The 24,923-nt window shown below is 40.4% G+C and overlaps 1 protein-coding gene and 1 long non-coding RNA gene across 7 annotated transcripts in view; one reads left to right on the top strand and one right to left on the bottom strand.

The window, feature by feature from the left end:
* Positions 1 to 1,765: 1,765 nt before the first annotated feature.
* On the bottom strand, positions 1,766 to 20,082 carry LOC114116623 (uncharacterized). Of its 3 annotated transcripts, none has more exons than XR_009595272.1 (3): positions 10,136 to 20,082; positions 9,039 to 9,158; positions 1,766 to 8,681 (listed from the first exon to the last, which is right to left on the bottom strand). It is a non-coding gene; the product is annotated as an uncharacterized LOC114116623 (long non-coding RNA). The 3 variants fall into 3 exon arrangements; XR_009595273.1 differs by lacking the exon at positions 10,136 to 20,082 and having other exon boundaries at positions 1,766 to 1,897; positions 8,545 to 8,681; positions 9,039 to 10,099; XR_009595271.1 differs by having other exon boundaries at positions 9,039 to 20,082.
* Positions 20,083 to 20,350: 268 nt separating this feature from the next.
* Positions 20,351 to 24,923, top strand: part of DACH1 (dachshund family transcription factor 1) — a 467,964-nt gene continuing 463,391 nt past the window's right edge. For all 4 annotated transcript variants that reach the window (XM_027973690.2, XM_012184753.4, XM_060394521.1 and 1 more), the window contains exon 1: positions 20,351 to 21,663. In XM_027973690.2, coding sequence (XP_027829491.2) covers positions 20,813 to 21,663 — 851 coding nt within the window. In that variant the 5' untranslated portion in view covers positions 20,351 to 20,812. The remainder of the gene's footprint in view (positions 21,664 to 24,923) is intronic.

The raw sequence follows: 24,923 nt of genomic DNA, 5'->3' as shown, positions 1-24,923 counted from the left end.
CTTATCTGTTTCCACTGTACTAAAAAGGCTTAAATGTATAAAATAAACTTTTAGAAAAATCGAGAACAATTTTGTGCTCTTGGCATAGCAAAAATCTCATATGCAAGACACAAAAAGAGAAATCTGTAAAGAAAAAGGACATAAATTTGACAACACTAAAATGAAGAATGTCTGTTCATTAAAAACTGTCCCAAAGAAAATACAAGTCATAGACTGAGGGAAATAAGTTTTCAATACATATAACTGCCAAAGGATTAGCATTCAGAATATATAAATTATATACATCAAAAAGAAAACCATAAATGGTACCATTCTTAATGGACAAAAGAGCAGACACTTGACAGAAGAAGAAAGTCCAAGAGCCCAGCTAATAAATGAGAAAAATCTCAATCTTAGTGAAATGGAAATGTAAATTAAAACTGCAGTTATTCACCGTTTCATATCTACCTGGCTGCCAAAATTTGAAAAGTTTCATATTATCAGGTATTATGACAGATGTAGAACAACTTTTGGAATGTAAATTGATATAATTACTTGGAAAACAGCCTGACACTACCTAATAATTTGAAAATGTGTACACCCTACAAGCATGCAAGTCTGCTCCTAGGTATATACCTAGCGTCTTAGTCTGCTCAGATTGCCGTAATAAAATATCACACACTGGGTGGCTTAAACAACAGAAATTTGTTTCTTACAGTTCTGGAGGCTGAGAAGTCCAAGTTCAAGGTGCCAGAAGAATCGCGTCTAGGGAGACCTTCCTTCCTGGTGTCTACACTTGCTGTGTCCTCACATAGCCTTTCCTCTCTCTCCCTCTTCCTCTTATAAGGTGACCAATCCTATCAGGCTAAGACCACACCCTAATGACTCACTTAATCTTAATTACCTCCTAGATGTTCTGTCTCCAGATACTGTCACACTGGGTGTTGAGACTTCAACATGTGAATCTGAGAGACAGAATTCAGTCCTACCTAGAGAAGGTTTTGCATATGTCCATCAGTTAACCTGTACAATACTCACAGCTAAGACAACTGCCTGGGAAAATCATTGCTCAGCTAATTTGCTCATCACCAGACATATTAAGAAATTGCTGTAGACCATACAACCCAGCTGAGTTGACCCAGACCAAAATACCATCCCAGCAGTCCCATGAAAACACAAAAATAAATGAAATTGTGAGTTTTTTTGAGTCACAAAGTTCTGGGTTTTATTGTCATGAAGAAAAGTTAACTATAATAGTAGGCCAGCTATTCTAAATGTCTCTAAATTTATACGTACTTTGAATTTATCGAGATTGAATCAAATGAACACATGGTTGTTATATGCATGTGTGCATTTTCCATTTTATTTATTATTTTTTCACCCCATCAGCTACATCTATTCTCTAGCTGATGGGGTGAAAAAATGAGATAAAATCCATTAAAAATCTAAACTCTCCAAGGTGAAAATAGTAGTTGAAGGTAATGGTGTTAGTATATTTCACAAGTCATTGAATTAGTAACTGAATAGTATACAAAATAAATGATAAGAAAAGCATTTAGGCTCAAATTATTAAGAAAGTTATCAGAGAAGAGGTAGAATACAACTATTTAGATTATTTATCTAATATTTTATTCATTCAAGATTTGTCATTCAGGTAGAAATTAATCTGTATCATAAAGCAAATTTCAATTTGAGGATTGTTATATGCTAAGCATCATGTTAAGAGATGATTAGAATATGATTGAGACCCATTCCTTGTCATTAATGAAGACAGACACACAAAGAATAATAAATAATAATTTTAATAATAAATAATAAAATAGAGATATAGAAAAGGATATAAAGTAAAATGCAACCGCATAGATGTGAGATAATTTGCTTGTTTGCAGGTTTACAGAATCTTTCTTGGAGAGTTTTCCTGAAGGGAGAGAGAGAGTTAGCTAAGCAAATATATTCTGGAAGAAGTATTCATAAACAAAAACAAGATATATGAAATAACACAGAATATACATATTATTTATAGTAGGCTATTTATCATTCAATGAATATTGTATACCTTCTATTGTAATCACTCCACTAGAGAACAGAGTAAGGTATAAAATAGATATGTGAGAAAAGAATTTATTACTAGTAGATACAGTTACACAATAAAGAAGTTAACAATCTTTAAAACTTTTTAAAAATTAAAAGTTATGAAAAATACTATCAAGAGAGAACAGAGTGCTATTCAAAGTCTAATAAGAAGCAATGGAAGTATTTTTAACCATAGGAATAGCATGATTTAATTTACAAATTCAGTACTTTAGACTTTCTAAAATAAAAATCACACATGAGAATATTCAAATACAAAACAGGAGAGGAAAAGAAGGTTTCTAGGTCAGGCTCAGTACCACCTTGGACTTTGTTTTGAAAGGCAAGAAATGTCATTCAAGAGTTTTAAGTCTATGGACTGCATGACCAAATTTATCTGGAAGATCTATTGAAGTTTCAGTATGGATCAGAAAATGCTGTAGATGGATGAAGGGCAATATTGGAAAAGGGAGTCAGCAGAGGGCTCTAGCTGCACCCAAGCAAGAAAAGGGGAAGAGTTGACAATCATGAATTTCCTGTTACACAGAAAGGACTATCACTAGAGAATATAGATTGAGTACATGAGCAATAAGGCTTCCACGATGGCTCAGTGGTAAAGAACCTGCCTGCCAGTGCAGGAGACACAGTTCTAATCTTGGACCAGAAAGATCCCCTGGAGGAGAGCATGGCAACCCATTCCATTATTCTTGCCTGGAAAATCCCATGGACAGAGAAGCCTGGTGGGCTATTGTCCATAGCATCACAAAAAAGCTGGACATGATTTAGCAACTAAAACGACAACATAAGGAGTAAGGTTTAGCATTAGAAGTTTTAGAATTATCACTGAAGGAAAGACGAGATGGAGTTGATCAAGGGCACAAAAAAGGATTGTTGATGGCCTTTCATTGGTACAGGAGATGATATATTTTTCATAATTGAATAGCTGGCATCTGATAATTTGTCTGTCTAGCACTTCTCAGCCTTTCTTCTAGGAAAATGTCCCCCTTCTAGAAAAATATCCACCCCCCACATTCAACATATCCCTCAAATGAGGGAGCTTCAATACTTTTAAATTACTCATCCTATTTGGCTACAGTGAGTCAACTGTGAGTAGATATTTTTCTCAACCTCAAGAACTGAACAATCAACGGTAACTAATACATTAATGCTCTCGAATATTACTTATGGAGTGGTTCTGGGGAAGACCCTTGAGAGGGCCTTGGACAGCAATGAGACCAAACCAGGCAATCCAAAAGGGCATCAACCCTGAATATTCATTGGAAGGACTGATACTAAAACTGAAGCTCTGATACTTTGGTTACCTGATGGGAAGAGCTGACTCATTGGAAAAAAACCCTGATGCTGGGAAAGATTGGGGGCAGAAGGAGAAGGGGACAACAGAGGATGAGATGGTTGGATGGCATCACAGACTCAATGGACATGAGTTTGAGCAAGCTCCAGGAGATAGTGAAGGACAGGGAAGCCTAGTGTGCTGCAGTCCGTGGGGTCATAAAGAGTCACTATTGTTTAGCCACTAAACAACAGGCCCTATAGTCAAAGTTTTTTATAAGCTAACTTATTTCAGTTCAGTTCAGTTCAGTTGCTCAGTTGTGTCCCACTCTTTGCAACCCCATGAATCGCAGCACACTAGGCCTCCCTGTCCATCACCAACTCCCAGAGTTCACTCAGATTCATGTCCATCGAGTCAGTGATGCCATCCAGGCATCTCATCCTCTGTCGTCCCCTTCTCCTCCTGCCCCCAATCCCTCCCAGCATCAGGGTCTTTTCCAATGAGTCAACTCTTTGCATGAGGTGGCCAAGGTACTGGAGTTTCAGCTTTAGCATCATTCCTTCCAAAGAAATCCCAGGGCTGATCTCCTTTAGAATGGACTGGTTGGATCTCCTTGCAGTCCAAGGGACTCTCAAGAGTCTTCTCCAACTTCACAGTTCAAAAGCATCAATTCTTCGGTGCTCAGCCTTCTTCACAGTCCAACTCTCACATCCATACATGACCACTGGAAAAACCATAGCCTTGACTAGACGGACCTTAGTCGGCAAAGTAATGTCTCTGCTTTTGAATATGCTATCTAGGTTGGTCATAACTTTTCTTCCAAGGAGTAAGCGTCTTTTAATTTCATGTGTGCAGTCACCAACTTATTTAATTATCATAAAAATGCAATGAAGTAGGTACAATTATTATCTCCTTTTGTTTAGATAAGAAAATTGAAGCACACGATGTAAACTGGTCCTGGGTCACACACAGACTGGGTTTTGAATTCTAGCTGTGTAATTTTATACCCAATACATTCTTCAGTTCACTTCAGTTCAGTTCAGTTGCTCAGTCATGTCCGTCTCTTTGCAACTCCATGAATCGCTACATTCTTAACCACTATCTAATACTGCCCTTGACAAGTTGTTTCATCCAGAATATAACTTCTCCAGGGAGATCCAATCAGAGTCCTGTCTTGGATTTCTGACCTTAGGGATCAAGAAAGACAAATTCAGTCCATCCTCTGGTAGTGGATCAGAGGCACTGGGTATGGTAGCCACTAGGCACCATGAGTTCAGCTATGTGGAAGAAGCCAAACTGAGATACCGAGGAAGGCATCTAGAAAAAATGTGTCCTTAGTGATCAGACATGCTATGAGGTGGGATTTTCTTCTCTGGCTCTATTCATCTCTGAGACCAACTGGAGCCCTGACCTCCTATTAACATGATGTGAGCTTACTTAGTACCCTTTCTGGATAAACTAGCTTAAATTGAAAGCTGGCATCTAAGAGTCATGAGTAATTAAGGATACCAATCTGCATAGCTGTGGGAGCATCTTTAGCAACGCTCGATCATCCAGAGGGACAGCAGATTGCTGTGAGAGTCCTGGCTGGGGACTCATCAGACAGTTGTATTAGGAAGCCGGAGATGCAAGTAAGTTGAGCGTGTGAAAGACAGTCAGGTGGGAAAATAAGTGAGATTCAGAAGAAAGTGTATCGTAGTAGGAGAGAAAGCAGTTCCTGGGGTAGACTGGACAAGTAATTCAACCTCTCAAACCTCAGTGTCCTTATGTATTCTTTGGGATAATAGTAATTGCCTACCAGTCTCATGTACTGCAAGGATTAAATAATTTATATAAAATGTTTACCAGAGTGCCAGGCTATAGTAATCTCTCCATAAGTGTTATTGCTTAAGTTGATGTACGGAACCAGTGCCAGTCAGTTGAGGTATGGACCCAGGATCTATGGAACACAGATCCTCAGAGAAGGGGATGCTTGATCTGATACTTAAGGACAAATGCAATCGGGTAGGTAAAAGGAAGCAGATATTCCCTACCCGTTCATCCTCTAATTTGTAATACAGGTGATACCAGCCTCTCCTACACACATTCCACAGGGGCTAAAGTCATAGTCCAGAAAAGTATAAATAGATCAATAAATAAACTTTAAGCCATATGCAAAGTGAATAAAAACTAAAAATTAAATCCAAATTGTTGCTCTGAATTTAAATTTTAGGCTTTTTCTTTGCAAATGAAATGCATAATTGTTAAAGCATTCAGTTCAGTTCAGTTCAGTTGCTCAGTCGCGTCCGACTCTTTGCGACCCCATGAATTGCAGCACGTCAGGCCTCCCTGTCCATCACCAACTCCCGGAGTTCACTCAGATTCATGTCCATCAAGTCAATGATGCCATCCAGGCATCTCATCCTTGGTCGTCCCCTTCTTCTCCTGCCCCCAATCCCTCCCAGCATCAGGGTCTTTTCCAATGAGTCAACTCTTTGCATGAGGTGGCCAAAGTACTGGAGTTTCAGCTTTAGCATCATTCCTTCCAAAGAAATCCCAGGGCTGATCTCCTTCAGAACGGACTGGTTGGATCTCCTTGCAGTCCAAGGGACTCTCAAGAGTCTTCTCCAACACCACAGTTCAAAAGCATCAATTCTTCGGTGCTCAGCCTTCTTCACAGTCCAACTCTCACATCCATAAATGACTACTGGAAAAACCATAGCCTTGACTAGATGGACCTTAGTTGGCAAAGTAATGTCTCTTCTTTTGAATATGCTATCAAGGTCGGTCATAAGTTTTCTTCCAAGCAGTAAGCGCCTTTTAATTTCATGGCTGCAGTCACAATCTGCAGTGATTTTGGAGCCCCCCAAAAATAAAGTCTGACACTGTTTCCACTGTTTCCCATCTATTTCCCATGAAGTGATTGCATCATAGCTGATAAACTTTCTCCTACCTGGACCAAAAGTGATTCAGCCTGTACTTTTGCAATGAGTAATGAAGAAACTTCCAGATGGAGAGGTTTAATTTGTGAGGTTTTTCCCTAGTCTATTCACATTGGCTTTAACTTCCATTTTAAATTACAGAGAGAATTCCCAAAATTTCAAAGAGCCCCAAGAGATCTGGTGAAACAGCTAATCTCTTTCTAGGAGCATGCTAACAAAAGCAATTTCTTACTGAGCTATATGCTGCCCAGTGGGACTGATAATGAATCTGCATTATGGTAACCTTTATAAGAAGGGAAGATAAGAAGACCTTTTGGGGAGGTGTATTTATTAGGTGGCGAATGTGTCTTTCCGCATGTGGATTCTTCTGTTTAGATCCAGTGTTCACTCAACTATGCCAAAAAGACCTTCTGTCTTCCTGCTTTCAGCAACTCCTCTGAATTTATAGCATCCACTCTATTACATATCATGATGTCAGTAAATAGCCAACACCAATATGTTGTACAACTTTTTTAGTGTCTGATTTCTCTCATTTTGGAAAGGCATTAGATTTGCATAGCCGATTGCAGGCTTTATACTCATTTCCCTCTAAGATTTATAAAGAGCTCATACTTGTTAGCACAGATACTGTGTTTGTTTATAAACTGGAAAATGGGAGGGAAAGCTTGTACACTGTCAAGCAAATATAAAAAAAAAAAAGCATTTACTGGGAGTCTCCTACAGAGGGCACCTTCACCTTATTGGAAACCCAACTGCAAGAGACACTCTGTGGTTACTGAGAAATAACTAAATCTTAAAGTCAGAAAGCACTCCCTTGTTTTTGTTAACCAGCTTACTTCTCTATGGTATCTTTGTTACCTTATCTTTAATGGAAAAGAATTGGCACCCACTGTATAATCATTCATAGATACAGGCCAGTAACAAAACCTTATTATTATGTTCAGCTTGCCTGTGGGTGAGCTGGAGACAGCTGTTCATATTACCTAAGAGGCAACAGATCAATGAAAGGAAGGGAAGGACAAGTTTTGAACTGCCTTTTTGCAACAATGTCCTTTATACAACAGAGGGTATTTTTAAAGCATTGTATCAGAAAACAAAGGCTGATAATAAAGTGTTTATGAAACAAACTTTTGCTGTGTTGTTATGATTATTAAGTGCTTTTTAGATTAAAATCACTTACATAGAAACAAAAAGTATTTCAGCTTTGGATACCAAAACTACTATGGGTTATAGACTATAAATCTAAGGAAGTAATTGCTATTTTGAAAATTCTGAAAATAGGCATGTGTGCATGGGTGTTGTAAAGAAATTCCTTGAAACTGTTTTTGTGTGTCTAAATAACTATGAAAAGACACTTTATTGATCATATTGTAATAAGAGATTATCACACTATAAAAATATAAGTATCTTTTCATAGAAAATATGAAAGTATTTACTTTTTAAAGTAAAACTGAACAGGGCTAAGTACAGTTCATAGTTAGAGGACTTTAAATACAGCATTGTTTGTTGTTGATTTTGACTTATGGTTTATGATCAAATCAGCACACATAAATCCAGTATGTATAAACATCGCTTTGTATATTTGCTTTTGACTGTTTCTGATTGGAGGCTTCTTTTGGATATTCAACAAGTAGTAGTTAGATTTATGAGGACATTCTGATTAAGAAAAGTTATCAAGAAACTGATGATGATTATTTCTAAATATTAAGATTAAAACCAACATTGAAGACAGGAGTTTATTTCTTTATATTTGCATATAAAATGCTTTTGTTTAGTTACTGAATGCATTGTTAAATACCTACTATATTTACAATGAAGTTTATCAATTATAATTATTATTCTGTGCTCAGAAGTAACTAAACTTCTAAATGCTACTCTTGGCATATAGTGTTTGGGAACACTTTAGTTCTCCTTTAAGATAAGCTTGAAATAGACCACAAATAAATGTAAATGAGCTTTAGCTATTAAAATTAGTTTGATCTTATGTCTTTTTTAATGATTTATATGGTCAAAGTCCAGAGCTTTCTATTGACATTAGGACTGAAATTCACATTTTTGTAAATTTTAATTCTTCTTCAGTAATAGTTATTAATTTATCAATCAAATCACTTAACATCAAAGTATAATAAAGAATTGCCTGGAAAGTATGTCCTTAAATTTATGCACACACTGTTATCAATGTGTTTCAAAATCAGTTAGTTTCTGTTGGAAAAAGACCCATTTCTTATTCGACTTTGTTGGCAGTCTTGTTCTAGAAAATACCTAAAGTAAGGCCCTAATCACCTGCCCAGGCGTTCCTGTCACATTGTTGACATTTCCTGGTGTTCGGTGGTTTCTCCCACTCTGTGGCATTCCAGAGCTCAAGGCACTTCTTTGAAGATATAAGGCCATTCAAGTCTTCTCAGCTTTGCAGCTTCACTCTAAAGGGAGAGTAAATGAAAAAGGCGTGCAGTTTAGACAATTTAAATGGGGCAGCAGGAGGGCATGGTATTGCTCTGTTGGGAATTGCTTGTGAGAGATCCTTGAATCATCTTTTGGAAAAGCAGAGTGACCTTTCTAAAATCAGGATTTAAAAACAGGATAGGAGAAAGAGGCTGTCTAGTCCTCTGTGGAAAAGCAAACCAAGTCTGGTAAGATACTACAGAAAAGTAATGTATTTACAAGATCAACTGCCAGTTTAATGCCTGATTCTGCATAGCACTTCAACAAGCAACTTTCATTGGTGGATGCTGCCATATTCTGGGGCTTTCCAGGTGGCTCAGTGGTAAAGAACCCACCTGCCAGTGCAGGAGACATGGGTTTGATCCCTGGGCTGCGAAGATCCCATGGAGAAGGAGATGGCAACCCATTCCAGTATTCTTGCCTGGGAAAGTCCATGGACAGAAGAGCCTGGCGGGCTACAGTTTATGGGGTTGCAAAGTCAGACAGACACAAGTTAGCAACTGAGTAGGCATGCACGCTGCCATGTCTAACCTGAGGAAACCAGGGGTAGTCACAAAAAACAAGGAACCCCAGGGCTTTTGCAGTTTGACTAACTTTCTAATATCATGTACTGGTTAAGTATTTCTCAAGATCCTAAAATCTTGTTCCTAAAACAACAGCATTTCTCCAATTCCTTTTTAGAAGTCTCCCTTCTAATCATGATGCACTGTAGTGCATAAGCACATCCATCTAAGCATCCACTGAGAACACATTTCATGGCTCTATTAGACCTTATAGAAATGCATTATACAGGTGATAGAAATAGATAGAGACGCACTGGTCTAGATCCAAAGGTCAATTATTGTCTCAGTTCCCTTATACATGAAATGAAAAAAAAACTTTTTCCTCTACTTACATCACAATAGTCTCCTTCAAGGATAGCTGGGGGGAAAAACAATGAGGATTTGAATCTTATACCTGTCTTAAGCCTCAATTCCTGCGATTATAAAGGGAAGCTCTTATATTTTGCTAATTGTCAGTTTCCTCTTTTGCAAGATCACAGATGAGTACAACGGGCTGTGGGTGAGAGGCTGCCCATACTGGGAATGTTCTGAGGTTGCCTCTGAGCTCTGAGGGGAAAAACAGAGAACCAGGTGTGATGGTTTCTAGAAGAGGAAACCATGGTCATTGGAAGAGGAAATGATGTGATGAATTCTGTAATCCAAGGATTTGCAGACTCCCCTAACACAAAATTTCAATGATGTTGTAGTCAAAAGATGCAACTGAGATAATAATATGAAATTCTGATCAGCATGAATATCTTTTTCTTCTTACACCCTCAGTGACCTATATTAAAAACTAAGTGAGTTTTGTTAAGAATATTGAAGTGATGGCAGTGTTAAAAAAAAAAAAGAACTATACAAATAATTGCTTACACTCTGTGCTTACTCACATTTGGGAAGCAGAGTTTCACACACGAACGTACTTTTTCTCATCACCTGTAGCAGTGCTTCAGAGTATAAAGAAAAAAGAAAATGTTAGTCAGTCAGTCGTGTCTCTTTGTGACCCCATGAACTATATCCTGCTAGGTTCCTCTGTCCATGGGATATTCAAGGCAAGAATACTGGAGTGGGTTGCCATTCTCTTCTCCAGGAGATCTTCCTGACCCATAAATCAAACCCAGGTCTTCTGCATTGCAGGCAGATTCTTTATCATTTGAGCCACCAGAGAAGCCCCCTTTAGAGTATATTTTCGTTTATATTTTCAGTCTTGAGGAAGACTCCTCAATGACTCCTGAATGACTAAAAAAATAAGATGTTCTTTATGGGGCTCAGATGCAAACCTTTCTTATAGGACTAAGATTATCTTTCCCAGCTCTATGAAACCCAATTTATTAGCATCTCTAGATTTTTGCCTCAAGAATTTTTCTAACTTGGTGGCATATAGAACAGAAATGAGCATAACTAAATTTTGTGAGTCTTCAATATCCTGGTCTGAATTAAATGATATAGGATTTGGGGAATGAGCAGTTTACACAATCTGGGGACAAAGGAAACGAGTGGCATAATGTAGAAGCAGTTTTAATTACCCAGCTGACTTTTATTGAGCACCCAGCAAGGGCTAAGCATTATATTCTCTATCTGAAAGGAATGGGAATGACTTGAGACCACCTGAAGAGAAACATATCAACAAGTGTAAAAGCCTAGTATAATTGCCTTACCCATCAGAATGCACAGTGATAGTTATTATCTGCAAAGGTTCCTGGATGTGCTGAGTCCTGAGCAAATCAATGAATTATAAATTCTGACTTATATAGGAAATGGTTGTTTTCCTAATTCCTTCTATAAACACTCAAGTGGGGTTAAGCTGGGCATGTGAATGAACTGAACTCTGGTTCAAAAACTAAAATGCTTTTATAACATATGGGGAAAGCTTGAGACTGAGGATGGCAGTGATGCAACCCTCTCCCTCAATGTCAGCACACTCAAGAGTCCGTACTTTGATTATGTTACACCAGAATAAGGAGGCCTGTGAAGAATTCCCAGAAACTAGTTTTTATACAGCACCCTTCCAGTGTGCCACAGTCCTCTCCAGTAAACTGGTGGAGACGGGGGTTGATATGAGATAACCAAGTCAAACAAAAAATTAATAATAACAACTCAGAACCTGGCATAGATATTATTAGCAGAGCATGTATTACTCTCTGTACTGGTAATTTTTAATAGTTAATTTCCTAATTTTATTTAGTCTTTATTGAAGTATAAGAATATTTTATTTTACTTATAATTGAAGTATTAAAACTCAACATTCAAAAAAAGGAGATCATGGCATCCAGTCCCATCACTTCATGGCAAATAGATGGGGAAACAATGGAAATAGTGACAGACTTTATTTTCTTAGGTTCCAAAATCACTGCAGATGGTGACTGTAGCCATGAAATTAAAAGATGCTTGCTCCTTGGAAGAAAAGCTTTGACAAACCTAGACCGCATATTAAAAAGCAGAGACATTACTTTGCTGACAAACGTCCATATAGTCAAAGCTGTGGTTTTTCCAGTAGTTGTGTATGGATGTGAGAGTTGGACCATAAAGGAAGCTGAGTGCCAAAGAATTGATGCTTTTGAATTGTGGTATTGGAAAAGACTCTTGAGAGTTCCTTGGACTTCATTGAGATCAATCCAGTCAGTCTTAAAGGAAATCAGCCCTGAATATTCATTGGAAGGACTGATGCTGAAGCTGAAACTCTAATACTTTGGCCACCTGATGTAAATAATTGGCTCATTAGAAAAGACCCTGATGCTGGGAAAGATTGAAGGCAGGAAGAGAAGGGGACGACAGAGGATGAGGTGGTTGGATGGCTTCACCGACTCAATGGACATGAGTCTGAGCAAACTCCAGGAGATGATGATGGACAGGGAGGCCTGGCGTGCTGCAGTCCATGGGGTCACAAACAGTTGGACACGACTGAACACTGAAGCTGAAAGAATGTTTTATTTATAATTGAAGTAGAGTTCATTTACAATATGTGTTAGTTTTAAGGGTACAGCAAAGTGATGCGATTATACATGCACATATATATATACATACATTTTCCAGATTATTTTCCATTATAGGTTATTACAAGACATTGAGTGTAATTCACTGTACTCTACAGAAAGCCCTTGTGGTTTACTATTTTATGTATGTAGCATGTATATTTTGACCCCAGACTCCTAATTTATCTCTCCCCCTCTGTCACTTCCCACCTCCTATGTTAACCATAATTTGTTTTCTGTGCTTCTGAGTTTATTTTGGTTTTGTAAATAAGTTAATTGGTATATTTTTCCAATGGCTAGGCACATTCTCAGAGCAGTTGTGTTCATCCTTTTCCATTCTGCTGTTCGAAAATGCACTTCTGTGTCAGGATTTAACCTTTGCTAAAGCACAGGGCTGAGACAGTAACAACAAAACACCTTCCCCTTAAAACTAGGACTTTAGAGCCCTGTTAAATCAAAAGAAAAATTCTTTCCCTCTTCCCCAGTCTCACAGCCCTCAGGATTTTAAATGGTAATGACCAGTTCATTTGAGAAAATGGCATTTGAGTGCTTCCCTTCACGAGCTCTTAAGGCGTATAAGGTGTCTCTTTCCCAGGGATGTGCACCTCCTTTTGTTTTCTGGCATTACTGGAACTGACCTGGCATGGATCACTGAGTGAGCAGGCAATCTTAAACACTTCTCATATAAATTACTGGTTCCTTTCCAAGTGCAATTGCTCACAGGGTAATATACCATTTTACAACTTTGATAGCAAAGTCTCTTCGTTCTACTGGGTTCCATACACCCCCAGGAAATGAACAGACAAAAAGACTGATGGATATGTGAACCTCAGAAATGTACAGTCCGGTTCAGCCTTGAGTAGGTACATCGTGGGTACTTTGGGATCTTTCAATTCCATTCCCTGCTTCAACTCTTCTCAAATCCTCTTTTCTTGCTTTAAAAGCCATCAACAGAAACAGAATTATCAAAATGACACATCTACACAAACACTACAAAACACAAAGCGGTAACAAATACGGATATCCACCAAATTCTATTTTTCAGAATTTTCCAGAAAAGCAGATAATGCTCACATCTTACGGTCTACAATTTTTAGGTAGAAATGACTCATCTCACTTCTACGCAAAGGAGGCTTGCCATTAATTGAGCACTTCAGGATTCACTGGTTGCTAATGATGGCCACATTTTCTAAACCAATGTCTTTTTCTCCCATGAACTCTAACAACAAGGTGTGTTTTTACTGACAGTTGACTCGGATCAGAGCTGGCAGGATTGTATTTCAGGTTGTGGCTCTGTAAAACCCTGTAACTTTCTTTGAAGTTAAACAGTGTCAATCTGTTTCCATGTCTGAATAACTCTTAGAAGAGCCTGCCTGACCCAAGTCAACTCACTGAAACATACTATTTCCCCATAATTGATGTTCCAAATGAATGTCCTTTCATAATAAAATGTGCTGGGAAACAAAACAGCTTTGCATCCGGCACAAGTTGCATCATAATTAAATTTTATTTTATCCCATCGAGGCATGCTAAATGTTGAGCAAAATATAATTTTAAGTAATTTGTTTGTATTCTTATCTGTAGGAGTTGGAAATTAACAGCGTTGCTAGTTTGCGTTTACTGTTAGGCCTGGAGAGCAGAGAGATTGCTTTGCAAACATTACAGTTATTATGTCTGCAGTTGGTACTCTTTGTATAAATTATTGATCAGCCAGCTTATTTTTCTTTCTGCTTAATGGATATTATAGCATAGCCGTTTACAACGCTATAGTTAAGGTTGTGTCAGCACTTCCATTATAATAAACCCTCTGTTACAGGGGGTTTATAACTTGTTGTAAAAATTTGCTCTGGGCTGAAACTTGACATACAAGATCTTGAGCTGGAAGGTGGCAATTGTTATTCTTTCAACTTAAAAAAAAAACCTCTTTGTTCTGAAGGGCAATAAATAAATAAACAGTTTATTCTTTTTTAACAACCCTTGAAATTTCTGACTTCAAATAGAACAATTTTTATAGGTTGTTTGCTGGATGGACAATGACCTCTTCTTTTATTTAATAAAGCAAAGAGAAAGAAAAAAGACCATGATAATAAGTGCAAACAACCTCAGGAAAGCAGACAGTGAATCAATATAAACTTTTATAATCAAGCTTAATACATTTCTCCTAACATTGCAAATTATACTATAATTTATGTTTTAAATTAAACATGGATTTACACTACATGACTTCTTTCCACCTCCATTCCCAACTATGTACAACTATTGTCCAAGTATGTCAAGTGAGTCCCAATACTGAACTTCTTTAGAGAAAAATGACTTTTTGGCTTTTTAAAGAGAAAGGAATATGACAATTAGAAAATGCCATATATGAAAAGGTGCAATTGAAGGTCCAATGTTTCCTAGAAAACCAGGGATTTAAATATCTGCCTGACTTTTTGACCTTCAGTACAGTGTGCCATCCTTATCATGGCCTGACTTAAGAAATGAAGGGAATTAATCTCAATTTATACTGTTTTTGTTGTGGCTTCCTTTTACAATCCAACTCTAAAATGATCTCACTTAATTATTACTACTATTAAATATTTGCCTGTACAACTTTTAATACCAATCCACAGACCACAGATGGAATTAGATGCTTAGTGCTGGAAGTAGTGATGGGTGAGCATAACTAAATTATTATGCAGAGCTGCCTACCTGTCATAAGAATGATGCAGTGTGGAATAAGGAAAACCAGTCCACAATGATTTTCTTCTTTGTAACTGTTCTCCTCTTTGCTCCTCTAACTATTCTCCTTCTCTCCCTCAACTTGAGTTTAGAGATTTCTTACAATATGCTTCATAGTCAGCAAAGTATTTTTGGCCACATGTCCCCTTCATTCTGAACCAGGAGAAAAGGGGCTGAGGATAGAAGATTGAGGGAGGAAACAGTGATGTCAAATTGTGCCATTTGGTTCTGACATCCAGGTAAATGTGAATATGACTGGGTAATTACTTTATGTATTCAGTAAGCATACATATGGCCCATGCATTTCCATGCTGAAAAACAAGTGTGAGTTATTTATAATAATTTTAACCACTTCTTTATTAAGAATGGAAGTTTGTAATACAAAGTTTGAGCGCTTCAAGTTATAGTGTGTTCAGCTTTCCACCTTCTGTCCTTTAGGTAATTTATCACCAAGCTCTCTGCATCTGATCAGAGAATGTATCCTTGAGATAAAAGCCTTATTCCTTGTTTGAGGAAAGGTAGGAACTGGAAAAGAGGGAGATTGTAGAAGTGAGGCTCTAAATCAGAAGTTGGAAACCCAAGTGGGGAGAGCAGAGACAGGAAGCGTAAAAGTAGAGAAGTCTTTGCTTAAGGTAGTCAAGGTTTATCTGCTGAGCTGATGGTGAGGCCCTGTGACTGAGTTAAAAAGGCTTGAGAGAGTTACTTGGCATAATTTCTCCATCTTCGATGATTTACTACTGAAGGGTAAACATCAATTTTGGACTCTCCTGAGAAATGTTTAACAAAGTCAGTCAACTACTGGTACCCTGTTATCTTTCTAGATTTGCCAAACTTGGAGAGCTGTTTTATAAACCTCTGCCTGAAGTTTGTATTTTTTTTTTCCTATTGAGGAAGAGGTCCATTAGTACATATGCAGATGTAAAAATGATCTTACTTTTTACTTCTCCGTTGTGCTATATCTTAGAATTGTTCAGCAGTGCACCCTATTGTTAAAGCTATTTGTGCCGGGTGTGCTAATGCACTCTTTGATTGAGTGAATTAGCAGTCATAACAATCTGGCAGTCTGGCCATAGAAGTGTGCTCAAATTGATTTGTGTTATGGCTGGACTGGAAAATCTAGTGTTAGTTGTTTTTTGCCCTGGGGCATTGTTTGTACCAAACTCCACTTTTCATTTAATTTTCCAATACATTTTGAAAGATTGAAATGCTTGTGATCAACATTTGATCCACTTGCATTATTTAAAAAAAAATTCTGAAAGTAATTTCAGATTCCAAAAAACCTTGCTTTCAATTAGAGTAAACATAATTAGAGTGACGTCGTGCTTGGAATGGTAAGTCTCCCTTTGAATCTATTAAGCATGTTATCTCCTTGTCCTGTCACTGAAAGGAATTCAGTATCTATCTGAAATATACATCTGTATTTTTCTGTGCATGCTTCTAATTGAACTTGGGGAAAAAAATAAAAGAATAAAATTTCAGGGAGCCTTTTCTTGTTCCCCTTTCTGCATATTCCTAAATTGTTTCTGTTTCATTTAGTGATGTGTAAAAAGAGAATACTTAAAGCTTTCAGGAAATTTTGAGATGTTCAAGAAACATTCAGATATGTATTGCCTTTAAGAGTTACTCGATCATTTTAGTATTTTTATCTTCCATGAAATCCCCATTTTCAGTCTAACTGTATCAATTGCTATATTGAAGCCCTAAAGATTTAAAGACATGACTTACCCTGGCTTTGTCAATATTTGTATCTATCTTACAATCTTCTACTTTGCAGTCATTTACCAGAATTATAATGCAGCATGAATAAACCTTAAAAATGACTATTGATTACAGAGAAAGCTTTGTGAAATCATTTAGTCAGTTTCCCCACTTGAGAAATCAGTGAATAAAATAGGTCAATAGATAAAGATGGAATGGATGTAATACAGTGCTCTGCCTCCCAGGGTTATAAAAAGGGTCAAAAATGAATCCCCATAGAATTCCTGTTTTTATACTTAGAAAATAAAATGATACTCACCAAATCCCAACTCTAAGTCCACCTTTCTACAGATTTATTCTTCGTTTTTAAACCACAGGTTTGAGAGTACATTTTTATGTTTCCCTGTTTCAACAGAAGCATTTCCTTGTCACTGTCCCTTTTAACCAAATAGGATGCCCTCATCTTCAGGCTAAAGTGCCTGTTGTCACCCAGGTATTCACCGGGACTTTTGCTGCAGCAGCTACTCTGTATTTCCTCACTGTCTCCTGCAACCTTACAGCTCTTCTCAAAACTGCATTTCCTACTGCAGTGGACTCTGTCTTCTGTGCCGATTTTTGTTAAGTAATAGATGGTGAGCCCTGAGACCACTCTCTCTATTAGTTTCCATTCACAGGGATATCGTCGGGGCCACGGAAGGAGGGGGAAGGGGAAGGGAGGGGCCAGGAGGGGGCAGAGGGAGGGAAGAAAATACCTTCCCTGAACTGGTACAAGCTCGGCTTCAAACGATATCCTAGGAAAGAAATTAAAGACTTCTTAATTAGTGCAGCAATTAAGCTTTCTTGGTAGCATTTTAATCAGCACAGGCCCTATCAAAGGACAAACAGAACGATTTGCAGGTCTTTGAATTTTAAACAGTCTTATTGATTTCAGCACAATACGTCTTCACAACACACAGGGAGAATTTTCTAATATCAGTTACAGTACTTTGAGTTTTGCTTATGCAAATCGAGTGAAGAAGGTTGAAGAGGAGGAGATGGAAGGAGAGGACTTGAACCAACCAGAGATGGAAAACAATAAACAAACAAGACAAAAGCTTGAAAACCTAAAAATGTGATAAGAAGAGTAGGAATTTGAAATCTGTGCAGTTGATTTATCTGCTGTTACGAAATAACGTTTGCCTTAATCATCGGTAGTATGTCTCAAAAAAAAAAAAAAAAAACCAGGAAAGGAAAAACTTTGAATTTTTTCTAGGGTTTTCTTTCCTCAATATTTTAATTTGCATTATGTGCCTTTTCTAATACTATTGTTTGATCAAAGGGGTAAGTGGTAGTTCCTAAAAAACAAAAACAAAACCAAAACCACTTCAGAGACCTGAGATGAGGGTGAGGGGGAGGAAGCTCCCACTCAGGTCCGGGCCAGCTCCCCAAGCCTTGCCTCTGAATGGAGCACGTGCTGGGAGACACAGGTTTTCCTGCAGAAAATTTGGACTTTGCTTTGATGTTGGGTGGGATTATGGCATGGTCAGCTATCATTACTCCCTGTCCTTGGCTTCTGAGAGTGGCAGGTATTGAGTGAGTGACAGTTTAAGGAAATGTGAGAAATGAGAATACTTAGAGCAGATTTGGGGCATTTAATTTCAATTTTTTTTTTCCATTTGCAGGACTAGAATTTAAAATGAAGAAACTAGTTTAGGATTTTAAAAACTATAGCAAGTTTATTTAAGTTGTGCATGCAATTCCAAAATAAAATTAGTTTCTCAGGACTTAATATCTTCTTCCTCACCTCTACTGATTAACATAGTCTTTTGGAATTTTTTTTTTAAAAAAAGGTATTAACACTTAAACACTTAAAGAAGTTTTCTGATTTATGTGATGTATGTCCAATCCCTACTTTTAACTAAAGTCAGATGAGTGAAAATTGATATAATTTCTGAATATATCAAACTACAGTGGCTAACTAGGCAAAACAACTGTATACACTTTAGCTATCTTATAGAAGTTAATCTACTTTTTAGCAACCATCAATTTTTTTTGAATTCTTATGACCCAGGAAAGCCTCCTGATATAACTGCTTTATCCCCAAAAGTTTAGTATAAACTTAGACAAATTAGTCAATAGTGCCCTATTTCTCTATAAATATTTCCTACACATTTTGACAGTAGACTTCAAAAAGTTTAAAGAATTAAAAAGATAAAAAGAAATGTGATAATAATTTCAATACTAAACTGTGAATCCGATGCTAATAGTTTATTTTTGAAATCTGTCATATGCTAAAGCATTGTTTCTATCTTGTGAAGTTAATGAACATGTGCAGACAGGTTTAAAGCCTAATTATTTAAGATTCCTAGTGATATAAACAGAGAACAGACTTCACTTGTGCTCAAATCAGAGATTGGCCAAAATTTTTGAATAAATAGCACTTCCATGCAACAAGTTAGAAAAGGGAAGAAAAGCAAAGAGGAAGGCAAAGAGGAAGAGAGTAACCCTAACTCAGCCCAATGTTTTTAAGCATAGCTACCCTTTCTGTCTTTACAAGTCAACTAGTAAGCTTTGTTTTTGTTCATTATTTACAAAACATATTTCTTCAAATTGAGAAGAACTTTCCCAAAATACAATGATAGTCTTCAAATATATGTGCATATATAGTATATGTGTGTACGCGTATATATATACGTACACACATATATATATTTATTCAAATAACACATTAGCAGCTAGCCTTAGGTCTTAAAGGACGAGAAGATGGTTGGCGTCTACGCAAGACGGGTTAATTACTTATAGAGTTTTAGGTAAGAAAAAGTAGTGCATTCTTCCCCGCCTCCCCCACTTTCTAAATCTTCACGGGTGTCTGATCTCTTCGAATTCTCTTCATATGATTGGCATTTCTGACCTTTGGGGCGAAAGTGAAGTTATCCTGAACCATCCACATTTCTGTAGCAAGCATTTCTTTCTTTTCAAAATCTATTAGGAAATAAAGAATTGAATACAGAGCATTCCATGATTCTTAAGCTATTTCAGACTGACTTTTCCCCCACAAGTTGAAAACTCTCCTGGAATTTTCACTACCTTTAAACAAATAAATAGTTGAGTCGACAGATAAAATAATCAGATACAGAAAACATACGCTTTGCTTCATGTGGATTTTCCTCAAAATAATTTCTTAATAATCATGAAGTCAGGGGATGTGTTTTCATTTATATCTCTTGCCAAAATTAAAAAAAAAAAAGCAAAAACCACACAAGCCAAGATACATCCTAAATCCCTTGAAGGAGAGCTCGGAGCGCTCTGGCTCCTCTTTAAGTTGGCAGGCGATTGCTTAGAAGGTTTTGGAAAAAATTACGAGTCTTCGCGGATGAAATGGAATATTAAGACATGCAATCTAACGGTAGTAGAAAAGTAGATGGTCTCTCTTTCTGCTCGCCACTTCTGGGTCTCGGCTTTTCCTCGCGGTCCCTCCCATAGTTTCTTTCCTTATTCTCCCCCCTCCCCGCCCTTTTTCCCCCACCCCCGCTCTCTCGCTTTCCCTGGGTCTCGCGCTCTCGGAGTCTCTGCTCCGAGTTCCTGGTTGGATAATTTGGGTTAATACTAGTGAGTGAGGTTTTTGCGGCTTCAAAGGGTATTTCAAGTTTCCGGAGCTCCTCCCCTCTGCACCGTGTGACAACAACAACTCGTCCAGCCGGCAGCCTGCACTTTTCAGCTCATTTTCTCTCTGTCATTCCCCTCTCAATCTTTGATCAATGTACTTGCCAGGGAGAACCCAAGTCCTTCAAACCTCCTCCTTTTCACCTTCATCCTTAACTTTGTGCTAGAGAGCGGGACCCACACAACCACAGCCGACCCTTCCCGCCCCCGCCCGACCCCCCCCCCCTCCCCACCAACCCCCGATCCCAGCCCCCGGAGAGGACTCACATTTCGACTTGCGGGACACTTTTGTGCGTTTCTCTCCAGAGCGCCTCTCGCGCTCGCCCCTTTTGCGCTCGCTCGCTCTCTCACCCTCACCTCCTTTCCCCCCTTCTGTCCCTTTCTCTTCTCTTCTCTCCCAGAGTTGTGGTGGTTGTGGCCCCCTAGCTCCTTCTCCCTCCCCCCTTTTCTCCCTCCCTCGCCCTCCCCGGGGGTGTGTGTGTGGCAACTTTTCCCCTCGCTTCTCCTCCTTCTGTTTCCCCCTTATATGTGACCATGGCCGTGCCGGCGGCTTTGATCCCTCCGACCCAGCTGGTCCCCCCTCAACCCCCGATCTCCACGTCTGCTTCCTCCTCCGGCACCACCACCTCCACCTCCTCTGCGACCTCGTCTCCGGCTCCGTCCATCGGGCCCCCGGCGTCCTCGGGGCCAACTCTGTTCCGGCCGGAGCCCATCGCTTCGGCGGCGGCGGCGGCGGCGGCGGGCACAGTCACCTCCACCGGCGGCGGCGGCGGCGTGGGCAGCGGAGGCGGCGGCGGCGGCGGCAGCGCGGGCAACGGAGGCGGCGGCGGCGGCGGCTGCAACCCCAGCCTGGCGACCGCGGGCGGCGGCGGCGGCGGCGGCGGCGGCGGCGGCGGCGGCAGCATCAGCGCCGGCGGCGGCGTTGGCGCCTCCAGCACCCCCATCAACGCGAGCACCGGCGGCGGCGGCAGTAGCAGTAGCAGTAGCAGCAGCAGCAGCAGCAGCAGCAGTAGCAGTAGCAGCAGCTGCGGCCCCCTCCCCGGCAAACCCGTGTACTCGACCCCGTCCCCAGTGGAAAACACCCCCCAGAATAATGAGTGCAAAATGGTGGATCTGAGGGGGGCCAAAGTGGCTTCCTTCACGGTGGAGGGCTGCGAGCTGATCTGCCTGCCCCAGGCTTTCGACCTGTTCCTGAAGCACTTGGTGGGGGGCTTGCACACGGTCTACACCAAGCTGAAGCGGCTGGAGATCACGCCGGTGGTGTGCAATGTGGAGCAGGTTCGCATCCTGAGGGGACTGGGCGCCATCCAGCCCGGAGTGAACCGCTGCAAACTCATCTCCAGAAAGGACTTCGAGACCCTCTACAATGACTGCACCAACGCCAGGTAAAGAGCCAGGGCGACGGTGGGGGTGGGGAGGGAGTCTCCGCCGCCTGTGGTCCCTTCCCAACCGGTCCCCTCGCCCTTCCCTCGCTCTCTGCCTGGCGCCGTTCTCTCCGCGCGCCCCGTGCGAGCGCGGCCCTCTACTCCCTTTCCTTGGGGCTCGCTGGCCGCTCCCGACCTCTCTGAGAAGTTGGCACCTCACCCTGCCCAGATCGCGCTCTTCCGGCCGGGTCCGCCCCTTGCTCGCCCGGACGCGGGGGCTCGACAGATGTGGCTGGCGGGAACCCCAAGTCTCGGGGCGGACTGGGCGGGTAGGAGGCGGATGGTGCCGTTCCAGGGGCCACGGCGCCCTTCCTGGGCTGCGCGGACGTCTGGGGAACCCTTTCAGCGCTGCTGCCAGTGTTTGCGCGCTCCCTCGGACCCGGGTTCCACCGCGAGGCGCCGGGCACGGGCCCGGCTGCTCGGAGACGCGGGGCTAGATCCTGGGGTCGGAGGGAGGTCGTAACCCTGCCCCTCGGGGTTCGTGGAGCAGGACGGCGCGCTAGGGGTGAGCGCCCCGCGAGGTAGCCTAGGAAGTGGGTCACTTGGAGGTCGGGAGGGGGACGGTCCCAGAGGCCGAGAGGCCGGAGTAATCCCGGGGGACTCACACTGAGTTCAGCCCTGAAGACCCGAGGGCAAGCCTGCGGAGGGGAGGGGGGGGATCTGTGTGTGCACGCATCTGTGCGTGTGTCCGCGCGCGCGCGCGCGCGAGCGTGTGTGTGCAAAGATAAAGGAGTACGTTTGCCCGGGGCAGTCGCGAGGGGACCGTCAATGTTCCTGCCGTTGGGGGAGGTGACCGGGTGCTTGGGACTCTTGGAGGCTGAACTGGAGACATGGGGAGGGAAGACAGCAGTTTGCTGTCTCGCTCTCTCTCTCTCCAAACTGTTCTTTCCTTCCTTTCTTTCTTTTTTTTTTTTTAAGGTTAGTAGCTCACGCAATGAGCAGGTGCAGGTTTTGCACTGGGATGCTCTGTGGACCTGAATACCGGTGCCGTGGCTCCCCCAGTCCCGCAAAGCGGGCGAACCCTGGAGGCCACGGGACCCTGAGCCCGGCCGGACCAGTTTTATGCTAATGAACGCTCACTGGGGGAGGATCTACCGAGAGGGGGCGGGAGTGGGGTAACTTGTCAGTTTCGGGGTAGAAGTTATCCTTTCCACCCACTCTCATTGTACCGTATTGTCCCCACCGTTGGCTGCGGAGGGAGAAGTTCACGGAAGCCGTGTAAAAGCAAGCAGGGAAAGTTGGAGTCTCGAAGTGAGCGCGTGGGAACTGCGCGCAAAATTTGTGCGGAAACTTCGGTACCCTCCAAATAAGTTTAAAGATTGGGAGGAGGAACGGAGTTTTACTTCTTTTTATGTGTGCCCCTAGTATAGCTAAGGAAACTGAGGCAGGAAGGAGAGAGGCGCAGGACTAGACCAGAAGGAAACCGAGGTAGAAAAGCCTCCAGCTATTTCTTCCTTGGAGGAAGACTTCTGGCTAGTGCCCTGGGAACACTATAAGACGAGAAAGGCTCCAACTCCAATCCAGTAAATGTCCTACCCTGACCCAGCCAGAAACTCTTTTCCGTGTTTACTTCATTCTTTGTATGGGGGCATAGGTGTTTATCTGGATTTTGAACCTTCGTTTCTACTCTTTTTCTGTGAATGCTGAACACGCGTGTGTGTATGCGCGCGTGCCCACGAATATGGACAGGTGGCAGTAAAGATTGAGGGTGAATCTTGATCACTAAACGTCATTTACAGAGATAATTAGACACTTTGGGGGTACAGAATATAAAATATTTGCCGAAAATCTGCTGTTAAAGCTGTTTAAATCAGGGCAGAAAATTGTTATAACAACGGAGTTGTTATAAAGAATACTGGTTGAAATCTGAAGCCAGTTCAGATAAGAATGTGATAAAATAAGATTGTGATAAAATACCTATCCAGTAAATTGGTGAAGCGCTCTTTTTCTTTTAAGTAACCAAACCACTCTGCTCTTGAATCTTCTTTGTGTGTTTCTCACAGCACACACTGTACTAGATAATTAATGGCTATTTCAGATAACACAAAAAAATTGCTTGAGAAAACTGTTTCAAAGATTATGAAATTATAATCAATTTAAAACAGGTAGTGTTAAACTTCTTACAATTATTTCCTTGATGATTTTGTTTTTTTTCTAAAATTTCTGCTTAGGTTTTGGAATTGAAGTCCTCTCCATATGGTTGGAGAATATTCTTAAAGTTAGTAGGAAAGAATTTTAAAATATTTATTTTTTTCCCTGAGGTTAACAAAGGCTCTGGAGTTAAAACTTTCAGAACCAAGAAAAGTTAAATTCAGTAAAACTGTTTATCCCTTCAAAAATATCTTATCAGTACTCTGAAGTTTTAATACTTTACGATGAAATGTGTTATTCCAGAACTCCATTTGAGGTTAAATGTGGTTAAGTTTGTTGATTTACTGTTAGATTTTGATCTTTTTATCAACTATAGGACTTTCTCAAGCCTAAATAACATGTAAATACTGAAAAAGGTGTGTAGTTGCAGATATATACCTAGGTTTCCCTAATTCTGCCATTGACTAAGAAGATAAAAAACTTACCACTGAACTCTCACCAAAATACACTGTTTGCATTGTGATGCCTTACTTTTTAGTGATAGTTACAAGTGTTATTGCCTTATTTCTTTACATTGGAAGCAATAGCTAAAATATTTTTCATCTTGAATTTCCCAAACTAAAATCATCCTGTTCATTCAAGTCCAGTTTGTTCCCTTACTGTTAAGATCCTTTTTCATTCATCTATATACATTGATTTCTTTCATTCTTGTTTCTTTCTCCTCTGGCTACTTAAGAGACTATCTAAAGGAATAATTTATGCAGAAGAAGAACGGTGCAAGAAGGCAAACTGTGTGAAATAATACACACATAGTGTGCAAGAAACATCACATCTTAACACTCTCAACTTTTTATAGAATATATATCTATGTCTTTTAATAGTATCTAGATACCAGGAAATCTGAGGCACCAAAGTGATGTTAAAGAAGGGTTCATAAACTTACTCAAAGTGGCTCAGTAAGTTAGTAAAAACAAAAAACTCGGAGTGCATTTAATTTGCTTGGGGCTATTGCATTAGTGTGCTATCTATGAACACTAGAATAAATGTTGAAGCCATCTGTCATTACCACAAGGAGATGAAACAGAGACTGTCACCTCCTTGATAGTAAAGCTAAATAAAATAGGGGTTTC

The sequence above is a fragment of the Ovis aries genome, chromosome 10 (genome assembly GCF_016772045.2).
Source record: "Ovis aries strain OAR_USU_Benz2616 breed Rambouillet chromosome 10, ARS-UI_Ramb_v3.0, whole genome shotgun sequence".
Lineage (NCBI taxonomy): Eukaryota > Metazoa > Chordata > Mammalia > Artiodactyla > Bovidae > Ovis > Ovis aries.
Note: the sequence above shows the minus strand (reverse complement) of the source record. Positions and strands in the feature narration are given on the sequence as shown.